A 16,916-nucleotide genomic window follows, 5' to 3' on the forward strand; every position below is an offset into this window, starting at 1 on the left:
GTCTTATATATGAATAAATATGGTAGTTAGTTAGTTAATTTCTTAATTAATTTTTTTTTAACATTAATTAGAACAAAATATTACATCTAATAATTTATTTTATGATTAATCTATAAATATTTTTGCATAAGAGTTTTCTTTATGATTTTATAACCATTTTTCATCTATATTTACATATACTTCATGTATGCATAAGTAACAAAATATTATAGATTTAGAAAATATATTCATTCATAAATGTATATATACAATTATATATGGTTTTTTATTTTAAATATTTATTTTGCTTTTCAGTTAAGATTAAAGTATAGTTTTATAAATCTCAAAAGACATTAATTACTTTTATACATATGATAATTTTAATGTAGAGCATGTACATATTTATTCATAAGAAATGAACACTTCAGAAATTATTTTTCTTGAAAATGTAATACAGTGATACTTTTTGTTTTTAATTTTTTTAAATTATACAACAAAGATCTATAAGCAAAAGTAGATTAATAATGTTACATAGTATGATTATTTTTTATTTATTTTTTTAAGGGGTAAAATAAATTATATAAACATCATTACTCAGTTCAAAGATTATAACTATTTCTTTATTATCTATTTTATTACTGCAGAGTAATATGGTTTTACTCCCCCTGCTAATTTGAAAAGTGTATAAAACATACTATTTCAAAACAGAAAGATAATACATTAATTCGTTGCGTTAAACTATTTGTCTCAGTCTTTCTTCAGGCTGTATTGTATGTAAAGCATCAAAAGGAATCAATAGTAATAGTCATAAGTTCTTTCTCTGACAGTAATGAAATCCACTAAACAGCAATTCTCTGTGGTGAATATATATCATTTGCACTTTGGTGAGCTTGATGGGACTAATGTAAAATCATTTATTTGGCTTGGTCAAGAAGGCAATGGTATCTTGTTACATGGCATAGCAGTAATTCTGGTATGGTAAGGCTATTATTTTTGAAAATAGTACATCATTTTAAAGAATGGCCAGAACTAATTTTTGATTCTGGTCAGGTTGATGATCAGCCGTTATCATTATATTTTTAGTGCTAAACATGCATATTATATACATGGGTTTTAATCATTTATATAATAAAATTATATGTTTACATGCAATGAAGGTAGTGAACATGCAATGAACATTTTACTTATCTTTTTTGTGTACTGCATTAACTACTTATGATACTACAATTACATAAAGCAATGAAATTCATTATATCTAATCGTCATAATTTAACTGCATGTATGAATTTGTATATATATATATATTATATATATATATATATATATATATATATATAAATCCTGTTTTTGTGTAAAACAATAAAATTAGATAAAATAAAATAAGTTAGCAGAACTAAAGTACATACATAATAATTTAATTATACTGAACAAAATAACAGTAAAAAACTGTCAATAGTTAAAATTAAATTTTACATTGAACTTGAAGACTCAGTTCAATTTTTCACACTGACAAAATAAATTCGTCAAGTTAAGTTTTTAAAATATGAAATCCCCTGATGATCTTTGTTTGTAAAATCACAAATAGTTGCCAGTTTCATCCTCTCAGTTTACAGACAGACTGCATGCAAACTAGCCAGCCAGATGTTGGTATGATGAACATGCTGGTGGCTCTAATTCATTTAACCTCAGATTCAAACCCTGGCAACAATATAATGTTTTTCACCCATCATTTCAAAATATATCAATAATGGAAAAACCTTCACTGTAATAAAAACTGAATAAAGTTTGTAAGTAAAGGCACTTAATACTTTACTAATGCCATTAGTTTTCAGTAAAATAAACTGTGAAATTTTAAGAAGCCAAAATACAGTTATTGCGTATTTATTTTTTGTTACATAACTACTGACCAGTGATACCTAATGAATGTATTTGCAAATATATATATTTGCAAACACGAATTTGTACACAGAGCTTTTTCAGGCTCTCTTAATTATAGATATCATACTTTCTATGATTTTATTGTTTTATATATTTTAACAATATTAATATTAATATTCATTGCATCAGCAATGGGAAGAAGCTGTATTCACTGTTCACTGCATCACTAGTGATATTTGAAATATCACTTCCAGCAGTAAAAGTTTCTTACCCACTTAAAAAAGGGAAGGATTTTAAAAAATGTACTTCAGAAAGATTCAATGGTTAGGTTTTTAAAAAATAAAGGTTAACGTACAAGCCCCAGTAACTAATAAGCAAGACTTGAGCCATCAGTCTTTTGAGACAGAAACACATAATTAATTAATTAACATAAAATAAATTTACAAAGTCAGCTATAATTATATGGTAATCATTTCAAACCATTTTATTATTTCTTTCATTGTCTTAGTTCAAGCTCCACTCCATTTTGCCAGAAACATGATCATATATGTGTATATAAATATTTACTTATTTGTTGTGTCACCATATTGATGTATCAATTTTAATAACACCTTAAAAATTATGCAATTTTTGTGATATTTATTTTAAAACTTTAGTAGATGTTTCTGAGGAAATAAAAAGGACTTTCTCTTTTAGTTTTTCAGACAAAAAATTATTTTACACATTGAAATTAATTTTAATATTTATTTCTTTTCAAAAGATATAATATTAAAAAAGCTTATTAATATTTTAGGTTTATCTTTTAATTATATTAAGATAATTAAAGAAAAAATAATTTCTTATTACATAGTTTTATTTTATAATTTTATAAATTGCTGTATTGTATAATATTTTATTGCTCCAAATAAATTGATCGTGTTTTTACCCTAAAACTATTTTTCATATTTCTTATTCTTCACTTTTTATGTTGGGTAAATGTTTTGCTGAAGCATGATTATTTGATTTATATACTTGTACATGGTGTTTTGGATGTCAGTGTTAAAGGTTTGTTATTCATTAAATACAAAAATTAATAGACAGTTCTTTTCTTCATTTTTATATTTTCATAAAATGGCAAGATATTTTCCAATGTACTACAAGTTTTGGCCAGTTCGTTTCTCTTCTCAGAAACATATGCTGCTAACTAATGTTCAGTTCTTTACCCTTCACCACTTTCTGTTTTTTTTTCTACACCACCAATATTTAATAAAAATGTATGCTAAAAAAAAAATTTTACATGCCATAATTATATAAGAGACACATTTAAAAAAACTAAACATAATGAATGTTAGTTTTAGATCATAATGAATTTTAGATTATCTTTAATGATTTTCATAACTTTAATAATTCAATCAATGATTGAGAATGAATGAACAAAAGGAGAAAAGATGGAGTCAATTGTAATTTGGTGAAAATTGTACATGTCAAAGTTATTTTAGTGCAGTTCTCACAAATTTTGGTTTGATGAGGGGGATTTTTATGCATGCCTGATTGAATTCAGTAAGTGTAGATAAAGCATGCATACAAAGCTAGTTACTTTATGATTGGACATATTATCATTTTCACACAAAAATAAATTTTATAAACTACTATTTTGTTAATAATCTACCTAGCAATCATTTGTTATTTATCATTTGTTAATTATTGATACTACTCATCTCAACTTCGCATTCAATAGAGCTGCAGGCTGGTGTATAAAAAATACAGACTGGTACATAGAATTCATCTCATTAAGTAAAAATAAAATATTTTGGTAGGAATAAAAAAATAAAAAGTAAAAAAAAAAATTATTTAGCTACTCAAGGATGAATTTTAACTATCATCATATAAATATTCTCATTTTTCTTGATTTCTATCTAAATGAAACAGAACTAATGTAGTAGAAGCTTCTTGATTATCCAATTGTGAATAAATAAGTAAGTAGTATAATGCAAAATATCAACCCACAATACCATGAAAATTAAAAAAAAAATAAATAAATTTTTAAAGTTACATGTATTTCACAAAATATTTATTAATTATAAAAAAAAGTTATTGCCTTTTAATCTAATACTTAATATAATTAGTATAAGCAAAATACGTCAAAGTTTTGTAAAATATTTTAATGTTTATGTATACAAAGATAAGTTTATTGTAATATTTAAAGTGCAGGGTACATCAATGAAGTAAGAAATTTAAAAATACTGATTTTTAAATAAGATTTTATTTTTTTTAAATAATGCTTGAAAGGTGGATGGTAGATGGTCCTCGCCAATTGTGACACAGATTATTGATTCATAGAATTCACACAGATTCTATTGCAGAATAACCTTCTATGTATAGTTACTGCAGAGTCATCATTTTTATAAAGTGGTTTAACACAGAATAACATGATATGAACTTGAAAACTGTTCCCTATTTACTAAATGGCATTAAGTGACTGGCAATTTATCATTAAATTCAGCGTCTTCATCTAAACATCAAATGAAGAAATTTAATTAGAAAAACTCATAAAATTTCAAATGTAATAATTCTTTCTTTAAATAATACAAATTAAAATAGTATTTTACTAAAATTTGAGCATTAGCGTGATGAATTTAAATATAAATTAGTAAATGTGCAAAATAATTATTGAAATAAATTTAAAAAATAGGTTATGCTCAAAAACAGTTTGAAGTTTACTTGCAATCTAAAACTGTATGATCATTCTGATCATTGAACAGCCAACATCAATAGTAGGCCCAGATCAGATAGTAGATAAACTGGGCATTTGCCCAGAGCAGCAGATTTTAGATAATAGCAAAAATAGTAGTAGAGAAAAAACAAGCTAAATAAAAAACTATAAAACATGAACATGTTGTACATTTTCAACATACTTCAGATGCTTAGGAAGTTAGACAGACCATCCTTCAATGTGTTAAATGAAATCACTTGGGAGCAGCATGCATTCTGAGAGCTTGAATAGAATCCCTGAAATTGGTAATAAATAAATTTGAAGGGCTTAAACCTGTCTTTGTCGACAAACATTGATGCTTTCAAGTGCAATTTCGCAAATATATTTTTTTGCGTGCACGTAGTTTCAGGAAAAACAATTATTTTTATGACCGATGGGTGGAAATGTAATTTGAAATAAGGACATTCAGAAAATTACAACAAATCCGTCATTGTTTATTTTGATGATTTAAAAAAATGAGTTTTGTTTTAAAGAACTTATAAGAGATTTTGTAGGAAAAAAGTGAGGAGAAAATTGTGTTAGAATTCAAATCAATTAAAAGATTTTTTTATTATTATTTGTAATCATACATTTTTTAAAACCAATTTATTTTCTTTCATATTTTAATTATGAATATTATCTGTTATACTTTATTGAAATGAAAATTTGAAATATGTGTTGTATTTTTTGATATTATTTTTTATATAAATATATTTTATTTTAAATAATGTTTTTACTTTTTAAAAATATCTACAAAAATTCGCTGTCAAAAATTATGTTTCAAAATAATAATATGTAAAGGATGGTGAAAATAATTTTTGCCCAGGGCAGCAAAAAAGCTGGTTCGGGGGCCTGATAAGTAGACACATAGTAGTCATTAATATCGGTAAAGAAGAACCATCATTCTCATTAAACAGAATTTTTTTAATAATTTTTAAGCACAACCTATTTTTGTTATTTTGTAATTTATAACAAATTTAAGTTTATGTATTTCCCATGTTCTAAAAAATTAAATTTTGATGTAATATTCATATAAAATTAATTTAAAGAGAATTCTGATTATGAATTTTGGGAAATAATTGTATGACAATGTGTTATTATATCAAAATGGGAAAAAATGTTATTTCTATTAAATAGTTGCAAAACAAAACATTAGTTTAATATTGGGTGTTTCCACATTACTAAAGTTTCTAGATACTTTATTTATTTTAGGTATAAAGATATTTTCTGACAAAATTCTTCACTACATGAAGAGTTCACTTTTTTCACTTTTCACTATATGTATTTCATTTGCTGTATTGTTATATTTTTAGGTTTAAAGTTATTGTAAAATATTGGCATGTATGCATGTATGTGTATAAGGGTATGTACATAATATGTAAGATTATAATATAAACATTAAAATAGTAACAAATGTAAACTAAAAAGACAGATTTTATTAGTGTAATATATGTTGATGAATTTATGTTTATGTTAAGTGTATTTGTGTTACTTGTGTACTTTTATAGTGTTAAATTATGTGTATGTGTGTGTAAATTTTATGTAAATGTACTAAATTAATATTTTATTATAAATTAAATTTATTATAAATTACTTATAATTTACAAACTTAAATTTGTCTAGTAAATGTAAGAATTTTCAATTTCATAGGAAGAATTAATTTTGTGTCATTTAATTAATTTACAATTAGACCAAGCTGGTCTAGTGGTTAACTCATCGCAAACCAGTTGTTTAGCAGCTGATTTTTGGTGTCAAAGGTTCTGAAGTTCAAATGCTACTTAGTTAGTTGCGTTTATACGGATTTGAATACTAGTTAGTAAATACCAGTGTGCTTTGGTGGTTGGGGTTCAATTAACCACAAATCTCAGAATTGGTCAGCCTGAGTCTGTACAAAATTACACCTTATTTCTTGTCATACATATAGCCTCATCTCATTGGGCCATGGAGAGGGATTTCTTATTGTTCAGTTGAATAGATTGCAACATACACAATTACCTTCAAGCCACAGAATTTGAACAGAAAAAGAATTATTGTAAAATTACTAAATTTACTACAATGAAAGTTTTGCCTACTACATTAAGATAACACATAAATTGAATTTAAAAGAAGAGCATTTTGTTACTAAGATTCATTCTTATCTGACATATATCCCAAAAGTCAGGGAAAATCACATTTCCAGCACTAGATAAATGATAACAACCTTTAGACATGAATTACATTAATTAAACTATTAAATTGAACAAAAAAGACATGAATTAGAATTAATAAAATTAACATAATAAATATATTATCACTTGAGATCAAGGCAGTTTACTGGATGCTTTATCTTTTGAATGAAATAAATATACAATCTTTGTTACTATTAATTTAATAAGTACATCAGAGACTTTCATTATCAGCATTTTTATAAACATTCAATAGACACTGATTAATCATATTTTTAGATTAATTCATTATTACTCTTAAGTATTAATTAATATATTAGTATTTCTAGATGCTTTCATAAAAAAAAAAGTTGACATAGTTTAAGATTAATTTCAGTAAAATTCTGGATTCTAAACTTTTTTTCATTAAATTCATTATTTCCATCTCTTTTTTTAAAATAAATTATATGCTATAAATGATATTTTCAGAAATTAATTAAATTAACTAAAACAAAAGTAGTTTAAATCACATAAAATATTATGGCTTAGGATCAGTTTTTATATTAGATTTTGGTAAATAAATATGTTACTCCAACGAGTATGTAACAGTTAAATATTACTTTGATGTTACAAACTGATACATATACTACTCCAGAAATAAAAAAAATGGAACTGCCTTGTAACTTACCTGTAAAATGGAAACCAAGTGAAAACCTTGATCAGAACAGCATCACAAAATTTAAAACTAATAATAAAAAATGGCATGACAGTAAAATCACTTAAAATAAAATAAATTGTACATTATTTTATAAGAAATTTACAAACCCAATCAATTATTCAACAAGTCCAGTATTATTTTATGTAAAACACAGTAACCCTACTTATCAAACAAAAATGTAATTTATAAAAGTATGTAGATATTACAATAATGATATAACAGCATATCTAAAACTGGAAGATAAATAAATTAAAGATTGGATAATCAAATTAAATGTCAAAATAGATAAATTAAATACTTTAAATATTATATTAATATTATATTATATTACATTTAGGCTGATCTAATGGCCTGAGCAGTATAAGTGATAAAGAGCATGATATTTTAATGAACATAATCGCTGATGTTAAATGATGGTGAGATAGACACAGCTGTTAATTCTAAAGTATTATATTCCTTGTGTAGTTGGTTTGAATGATGCTTCAACTTGATTCAACATTAACAGTTTGTGATCACTGCCCAAAAACAGTAACATTATTAAAATACAAAGGATGAGGATGAATATCCTTGAATTTAACCATTAATAATCTGCCTTCAACTTTTAGGGCTACTTGGATGTAGATTATATGTTTGTTCACCCATCAAAAATGATGTAAAAATTCCTGACTCACCACTAAAAAATAAGGAACTGCGAACAGGAAAACCCAAAGTCATCTGAACCATATATTTTTAAAAATATACATTATGTCTAAACCTTGTAAAAGTAAAAATGTGCCAATTTTTTAATATTATTTTGCTATAAAGTAAACAGCAACATCATATTTCTGTGCCAGCTGTAAGTCTTGATTTCAAATTTGAATAAATGTTTAATTGTTAATGTTGACACTTTTTTTTGAGTTTAATCATATATTTTGAAATTAAGATAAATATTATATTTAAAATATTAATAATTTACTAAATTTTGGTTCATTAAATTACTTTTTACAAAAAAAATATTTTCACATATTTTTATTCTAAGTTGCATGATAATAGAAAAGCAAAGCTAAGCAATTATTGTGTTGTATTGGGTAAATAACAGAATTTCATGATACATTTCATCTAAAAATTCATATTCTAACTATAATTTTCTTTGTTACTAACAATCACTATTTTTATTTATTTTATGCATTGCACAAACTTATGTTACTTAAATCATTGCAGCACATTTTATTAACAGATATACACTTAAAAAAATCCATTAATGTATTCACATGATGAAAATAACAAAAAAAAAAAAAAAAATAATAATGGTTAAAATAAATGATAGATAAATGAATGCATTGTCCAGTGAAATCTCACTTCAGCCTTTATTTAGTCTTCAAACAGAATTGGTTGGGAAGTTTTGTAAGTTTTAGTCAATAATTATTAAATGATATGAGTAGAGTTGAACTTATGGCGTGATTTTATGATTAGAGGTATTATACAATAAATCATAATAGAGATTCAACCACTCAAGCCTATCATATGATTAAAAATCGTATTACATAAATAATGAAAACAGAATGACTGTTGTTGAATTGCTAATATAAACATGCATATTATAATATTTTATGCTAACAAGATATTTAAAAATAACATATTAAAACAGATTTTAATAATTTTTTTCTGTTAAATGTAATATTAATTCTTATAGTTATATTTTAATTTATGACATTAATTATAAACACATAATTTTTTTAAATAAAGTGTTTAATTAAAAATCATTTAACCTGTTTTAGATGAAGACTTTAACTTTATAGAATTAGAAACTGAAGAAGATAGGTGGATGAAATTTTTTTTTCCAGATGAGGGTAAATAATTTTTTTTAATTTTTTTTTATAAAATATAATTTATTTATGTAAATCATATTAGTTTATTAATCTAAAAGAATATTAAATTGCTAAAATAAATTAGATTTAGTTTAAAAAGATCATATAATCAAACATAACAGCAATAATGGACATCTTAATACTTTTAATAACAATAATAATATTTTGTACAAAACAAAGATTGGTCTTAATGGATTCGGTTGAATACTGTTGTTTTTCTATAAGATAGAATTCTCAAGAGTGTACACAATTTTATTTGTATCTAAGCTGATTACATAACATAATAATACCACTTCAAAATAACAATACTTATGAAGAAGCATAAAGTACACGTTCCAAGCACAATAAAAAAAATGATAATATAACGAAAAAACAAAAGAAATAAAAAAAATTGAAATAGACCAAAGAAAAATAAAAATATTAAGTCGGTTGCAATAGAGGTTAATAAACAAGTATTTACTCTGTTAACCTGCATTAAATTATTTATAAAATTATTTAAATCATTTGCCATTATCTCACAAATTTACATGAATATTCTTATCTATTTTATAGTAGAATACCTTAAATAACATACACTCAAATAAACTACTCATTCAATTGTCTGACTCTCATAAGATATCCTTTTGATTTAATATATTTTCAATTATTTTTGACGATCTAATGATTTATTCACCACATCACTGGTCTTTGATTACCTTATGACAGTCACAAGAAAGTCATTCTTTAAAATGTCCCTCATACCATTGCTGCACTGTTTGTTAATTTAAAGACTTTGTCTCTTCAATATTGATGAATTGAATCCATTTCTCATCGACAGTATTGCTACTGGGGATTTTAATTCTCAAACAGTTACTTTTTGCAATGAAACTGTTCTTTCATTATTGTTTCTTAAGATAATGTTATGATTTTTTTCTGTTATTTAACCTACAATCATTGACTTCATTTGAAAATCATAAATACTAAAAATAGAAATTACAAATTTTATGTTAAATTACCATTTAAAATATCCTTTCAAGACTTGATAGCTTTTTTATTTTCTTAATATAAAAGAATATATATATATATATATATATATATAAATGATTTTCTCAGACCTATAAAATTAGAAACATATACAACTGTTTGTAACAAGCTTAGTTTGTTTTTTTTTTTAAATAAAGATTATAAAAGAATACTGAGAAAGTATAGCTTTTCATGACAATAGACACTAATGAAGAAATTCAATACTAGTTAAGAAAATCAAAAGATAAAAACAGAATTACTGAGTACTTTAAAACAAAAAAAAGTAATATTAAGAAAGATACTGCAATTAAAGGATAACATATAAAGGTGGAGTGGTAAAACCTCAAAAGTAAAGAAGAAAAAAATGAGCAATGAAAAGCAAATAAACCCTTTTAGAAAGGAAAGAACATATGACAAAAAAAATTAAATTAAATAAAAGAAATAGAAAGGTAACTAAAAGGAAATAAATAAATGCAGAAATATAATGAACATAGAAAAATAGCCTGATAGTTTTAAGTAACAAAAAAAAATCTAAATAATGCTATAAAAAAGGCTACTGAATACGCGACTAACCCTGAAAAAATTTTAAATCTTAATCCAACGATTTTGAAACCACTAATTTTTTTATATAAATTCTTAGAGCAACGCATAAAAAATTTATATTGGGTTGGCAAGAAGTAATTCCGGTTTTGTAGTGCAAAATAAAACTCAATTTTTTTTAAACAAAGAATGAATGAACTTTTATCAATTATATAGTTTCTATTTTGCCCAATAACCTTTTGTTATCTTTCTTTCAACTTCATGATTCTGCACTCTTAAAATTTCTGGTCCATATAAGCAAAAAACTGAATCGAGTGAAATTAAGGGTCATCATTATTAGTGAAAATTGTACCATTCAAAGAGTTTTGCAAACTTCAAAATAAAAATTGTAATTTGATAGTCCAAGTTCAGGGCTATACGAGGGATAAGACATTACTTCCTGACCAAGCTCCATTAACTTTCTTTGAGTTATCAAAGCTGTTTGAGGCGTTGCACTGATTTTTCTTTAAAACTTTCAGAACCATTTTTCTTTGATTGCTTCTTTCATTAGTTTCATTAGTTTTTGACAGTAAATATCTCAAATTATTGTTTGGTTCCTTGGAAGCAGTCAAAATACACAACACCTTTGTAATCCCACGAATTGATATGATGATTTTTTAATGAAATTCAGTTTTTAATTTGGCTTGAACTGGTTCATCATACTTGGACAATGATTGTTTTTGATTTATGTTATTGTAGATGATCCATTTTTATCACTGGTCATAATTAATTAGAAAAAAGGGGTCGACTTCATTGGATTTGTTCATTGATTTTTCACTGTGTTAAATGAATCTCTTTTAATTCGTACGAAACCCGAATATTGATATTCTTATTAAGTCCAAGACATTTGATGTGACTTTCAGTTTGTATGATACATTTAACCTCTCTGCAATCTCTTGCGCAGTTACATGACAATCTGATTCAAATATGGCTTAATTTAGCTTTCATCGACTTCTGTAGATCGACCAGAACATTGATCATCTTAAAGTGAATCTTTAAATTAAAAATTTCCAGAATGAAGTTTTTTAAACTAATTCTGACATGTGTGTTCTGTTAGGCTATCAACACAATAAACTTCACATATCTCTTTGTGAGTCTTTATGGATTACTTTAAAAAGTAAAATAAATTTAAAATGTCCATTTTTGCACTCCATACTATAATTGACCATAAACTAAACATTTTGTTTAGTTTAAACAAATGTTTAAACATAATTACACTCAATTTGCTTCTAAATTAAGCTAAAATTGTCAGCTATAAAATACCAAAAGAGAAAAATCATAGCATTGACAGAAGTCATTCAAAACAAACATAAAGTTAACTATTTGTGAAAACTGATTTTACTTTCTTGCCAACCCTAGTATATATGAGAATGGATATCACATGAGCTGAAAGACATCAGGAACTAAGAAAAAGATTCTTTTCTAAACATTATTGTTTTCATATTACAGTACTATTTTTATATTTAAAAAAACTGTATAACTTATTTATCTAGATATTTAATTTTAACTTATTTTGATGTATACAAATTTTTATTAAAAAATCTCAAATTACATACAATTTTAAAGTTTGAGGTCTAGAACCCATCTACCTTACATAATTACAAATTCTTGTCACAAAAAAAAAGAAAACAATATAAAACATTCAATTTTTTTTTTTAAATTACTCAGAAACTGAAGTTTTATTCTGTGACTAAAAAAAAAAATTAACACAATATTTTAAATATTCAATCATAATAAAAGAAAAGTAAACATATAATTCTATTTTATTATTTATTTTTGTAACTTTTTATTTATTATTAACATGCTTTTTTACTTTTATACTTGCTAACACTTCTTTTTTCTAGGTAGAATACTGTCTTGTAATCATCTACAGAGCATTCAAAAATCGCAAAAAGAACAAAGAGTTTTATTGAAAATATTATGTTAAGTAGTTTCTTATTTAATAGCAAAGTAAATATGTTACACTTTCTCTAACAAAACTTTAATTACTAAGAAGTACCAGGGTAAAATTTATCTGATATCTCATATTTTTAATTTTATATGGAGTATAATGTTTGGAAAGTACGTGAATTCTGTGTAAAATAAAAAGAAATTAAAATTACAGTAAACAATTTATTTTCTTTCACATTTATATTACACAGAAACATTTTAAAATGCTGGCACATTTATTGAATAAGTTAGGTTTGATTATAAACATGATATAAATATCTGAAAATGAGTATTTTTCTGTTCTAAAAAAATTTGGTACTTATTAGAAAAGTACATAAAATATTCTTCAAAAATACACTACATACTCACTCGTATACAAAACAGGAATATCAGATTTAATTTTAAAAACTATGAATTCATATGAAAATAATTAAATTTCGGATGGCTACAGAAGCATTAAATATAATGTGCTATATAAAATTTTAAAAAAAAATATTTTTACAATAAAGAATACCATTAGGAAAAAAAAATTCATATTTAAATATGTCACTAGTAATCAATAATGTAAACTAATAAACATCAGAATCATAATCACCTTAACAATGTTGATACTCGTATTTTCCACATAAATACACAGTAGCTGTTGATATATTTCAGCAAATATAAAACAAATCCAAAAAAAAGAATAATAATATATGGTACTGTGTAATCATAAAACAGCATAAAATATGTAACTTCCTAATAAAATTGGTAGTACTTCAAAATCCTCATCTGGCTGAAATCAGAAACATTAAAATGTGATTTATTTACTTTACACCTTTACATGAGTAACAATCATTGATTTACATAACTTAATAATATTAATGGTTTATGCTTAAACCATTTTATACATGAAATTAGCTGTTGTTGTTGTCCATGACAACAATTGTATCACAAATGACTGCTAATAAATAAAAGTAAAGCTATGCCAGTTTTTAAGGTTTTTGAAGACTACCACTATCAAACTAAGGACCTTTTGTGTTCTCCATATTTAAATTTTTTTATGATTAGGCAATCATCAAATCATCAATATTACTTGTGTATTATTCAATTAAACAGAGAATATATCTCAATCTGCCATATAAGGCTGAAAATACCTTGTCGTCCATTTAAAAATTATTACAATTTGAAGAAGCATTAATATGAAAATATGCAAAAATATGAAAATATGCCTACATAATGAATAACAAAGAAAATAACATAAGTTATTACAATTTTTCAACTTACTTCAAATTTAAAGAAAGAGAACCTTTTCTCATACTGTATTTCAAAAATAAGAAATAATGCTTCTGAAACAACATTAAAATATCCATTAGATATATTTTTTTATATTGAATTTGGTGCTCTTTAAAATAAAACAAAAAATTATAACAGAATGCAGATGTAAAACCGAAGTGTTTATTGAAATGATATTACTTTATATCAAAATATCAGATTGTAAATAGTATATTTTCTTCTTATTACATAAATATTATAATGTGTAAGATAAATAATTTTAGGTGATAAGAATTCTAAGCTGTAAGTGCGAAAAAAGACATTATTATAAAATTATCATTTAATTAATGTTATGTAATTACCCAAATTAATGTAAAAGGTATGTTTGTATTATTGCTGTAAAAAAAATAAAGAATTATAATTTATATCATTATATATACTACCTGTTAATTTTGTTTTTATTTATTTATCTACTAGGGTTGTCTAATGCCATAAACAGGCTGTGCCAGTGATTTTAATTCATTTGATATTTATGTATTCAATTTGAATTGAAATGATCAACTTAAGATAAACTTTTGAAAAATATACATAAATTTATAGACATCACAAATATATAAGATTTTCAAATTGGATTCATGTATGTAATTTTTATTATAATATTCAAATTATATTAGTAACATTTAATAACACAAGCCTGCAAAATTTGGGTTGTGGAATGTTTTTTAACTTTAATAATCGATTCCTACTTATTTTTTAGTGCTGAATCTGAAAAAACCTTCACTTTTTTCCATCACATCAGGATTTTTTGCGAATTGTGAATTTCAAAAGCTGTAAAAAGTTGAAATATTGCAAATATGTAATACTATAAAATAGATATAAAACATTTTTTTATAATAAATTAATATAATATATTCACTTTTTTACTTACACTATGCATACTTATAGCTAAACAGCTGAGTAGTCTGATGAGATGGGTGGTGGGTGGGTTGGGTTGAAAATGACGGTGGAGAGTTGGATCTCCCTTGCTCAGTGAATGCATGAAGTCAACAGCTTGGCCAACAGGTTGTAATAAGACTTAACAAGATATATGATGTTTACCAGCAGCTTTCTGCACCACTCATGCACCGTGCTACTACTAGCAGTGCCTTTTCAACCATCATCTCCTAAAAAAAAAAATAAATAAAAAAAATAAAAATAAAAAGTCTTCTGGTAAATTGAGTTTTTTCCGTCCTCTGTGATCAGATGCGTTTTTGTCAGTGGAAAATATATTTTTAGGCCATAAATCAAAATTTCTGTTTTCAGAATGGCTTCAAAAGGTTCGCAAAAAATCTGCAGATTCTTTTTTTTACATTTGTGGTGGAAAGGCAAAAAAAATATATTATAACAAGTTTCAATGGACAAGTGTACCTCACATATTTCGGAGTGAAAATAGGAGATCAAGACAAAACGTGGGCACCCACTACTTTTGCTTCACATTTGTTGAAGGATTTAGATGGTGAACAAGAAGTGTTCAGATTTGGAGTTCCAATGGTGTGGCGAGAGCCATGAAATCACACCAATGCATGGTGCGATTGTTCAACTGGTGTTCATAGTTACAATTTGAAAAGTAAAAGAAGAATCACTATCCAAATATGCCATCTGCTTTATGCTCGGTTCCTAGTGCATAATCCAGATATACTAGTGCAAATTCCACCAGAAAATTTACCTGAAATAGGCGGATTCCAGAAGTGATTTAAATAAAGATAACATCAAGGAGTACGAAGCCGGAGGTAGCTGTGGACTAGAGCTTTATTCACAGTCTGAACTAAATGATTTGGTTTGAGACTTACATCTGACAAAAGAAAATTAAACATCGCTTGGTTTAAGGCTTAAAGAGAGGAACCTGCTAGCAGCTGGCACCTCATTTTCATGGTTCAGGTACAGAGAAAAGGATTTTGTTCCATATTTTTTGGAAGAAGGAGAATTAGTCTTCTGTACTGATGTACATGGACTTTTGACTGATTTAACATTCCATATGAAAGTACCAATTGAAGACTTCATAAATTCATCCAAGAGAAACCTCAAAGTTGTCCTTCTTCACAATGGGAATGTGTAACCATGAATACCTGTCAGACATTCTGTCCATTTAAAAGAGGGTTACGACAATTTTGAATTTGTTGTCGATAAAATTAAATGTCAATCATAAGTGGATTAGATGCAGTGATCTCAAAATAATATCATTGCTCCTGTGACAGCAAGGAGGATACACAAATTTGTCTTGTCTTTTGTGTGAATGTGATAGCAGAGACAGAGAAAACCATTGGATAAGGAAAGATTGGCCAAAAAGAGCGTTATTAGAACCTGAAACCAAAAATGTGCTCCAAAAAGCTCTCAAAGATCCAAATAATGTTTTCTTTCTTCCTCTGCATATCAAGTTAGACATGATCAAGCGATTTTGTCAAAGCCTTACCAAAAGAAGGTAAATGTTTTAAATACATCTGTGACAAATTTCCAGTCTTATCAATCACCACATTAAAAGAGGATCTCTTTACTGGTCCTGATATAAGAAAACTTCTCAAAGATGGTAATTTTGAGGAACAAATGTAAGTTGCAGAAAAAGAAACCTGGAAAGCCTTTAAAGACATAGTAATCAAATTTTTTGAGCAATAAGAAGGATCCAAACTTCAAATCAGTTGTTGATAACATTATGACATTAACTTGAACATATGTTTTTAAATCATTACTAAACTAATGACCACAAAAAAAACCAAATAATTTTTTTTTAAATTTATGTATTTGGAAAGTAATTTAATAAATCGATTATTTCATAAAAGTCAATATAGCTCTGTAATCAATGTAACTAGTAATACCAGAAT

The 16,916-nt window shown here is 25.4% G+C and overlaps 2 protein-coding genes across 7 annotated transcripts in view; one reads left to right on the plus strand and one right to left on the minus strand.

Annotated features, from left to right (window-relative positions):
• Positions 1–14,503, plus strand: part of LOC142329778 (voltage-dependent calcium channel gamma-1 subunit-like) — a 244,866-nt gene extending 230,363 nt beyond the window's left edge. For 4 of the 6 annotated variants that reach the window (XM_075374560.1, XM_075374561.1, XM_075374565.1 and 1 more), the window contains 2 exons: positions 9,208–9,279; positions 12,723–14,503. In XM_075374560.1, the coding sequence (XP_075230675.1) occupies positions 9,208–9,279; positions 12,723–12,805 (155 nt within the window). In that variant the 3' untranslated portion in view covers positions 12,806–14,503. The remainder of the gene's footprint in view (positions 1–9,207; positions 9,280–12,722) is intronic. The other 2 variants (XM_075374562.1, XM_075374563.1) reach the window with 2 other exon arrangements.
• Positions 14,504–14,841: 338 nt separating this feature from the next.
• LOC142330467 (G protein-activated inward rectifier potassium channel 3-like) overlaps positions 14,842–16,916 on the minus strand; it is a 111,764-nt gene continuing 109,689 nt past the window's right edge. Inside the window, exons 7-8 of the mRNA XM_075375711.1 lie at positions 14,990–15,224; positions 14,842–14,889 (exon numbers count right to left, since the gene is read on the minus strand). Coding sequence (XP_075231826.1) covers positions 15,156–15,224 — 69 coding nt within the window. The 3' untranslated portion in view covers positions 14,842–14,889; positions 14,990–15,155. The remainder of the gene's footprint in view (positions 14,890–14,989; positions 15,225–16,916) is intronic.

This window comes from Lycorma delicatula, chromosome 9 (genome assembly GCF_047948215.1).
Source record: "Lycorma delicatula isolate Av1 chromosome 9, ASM4794821v1, whole genome shotgun sequence".
Lineage (NCBI taxonomy): Eukaryota > Metazoa > Arthropoda > Insecta > Hemiptera > Fulgoridae > Lycorma > Lycorma delicatula.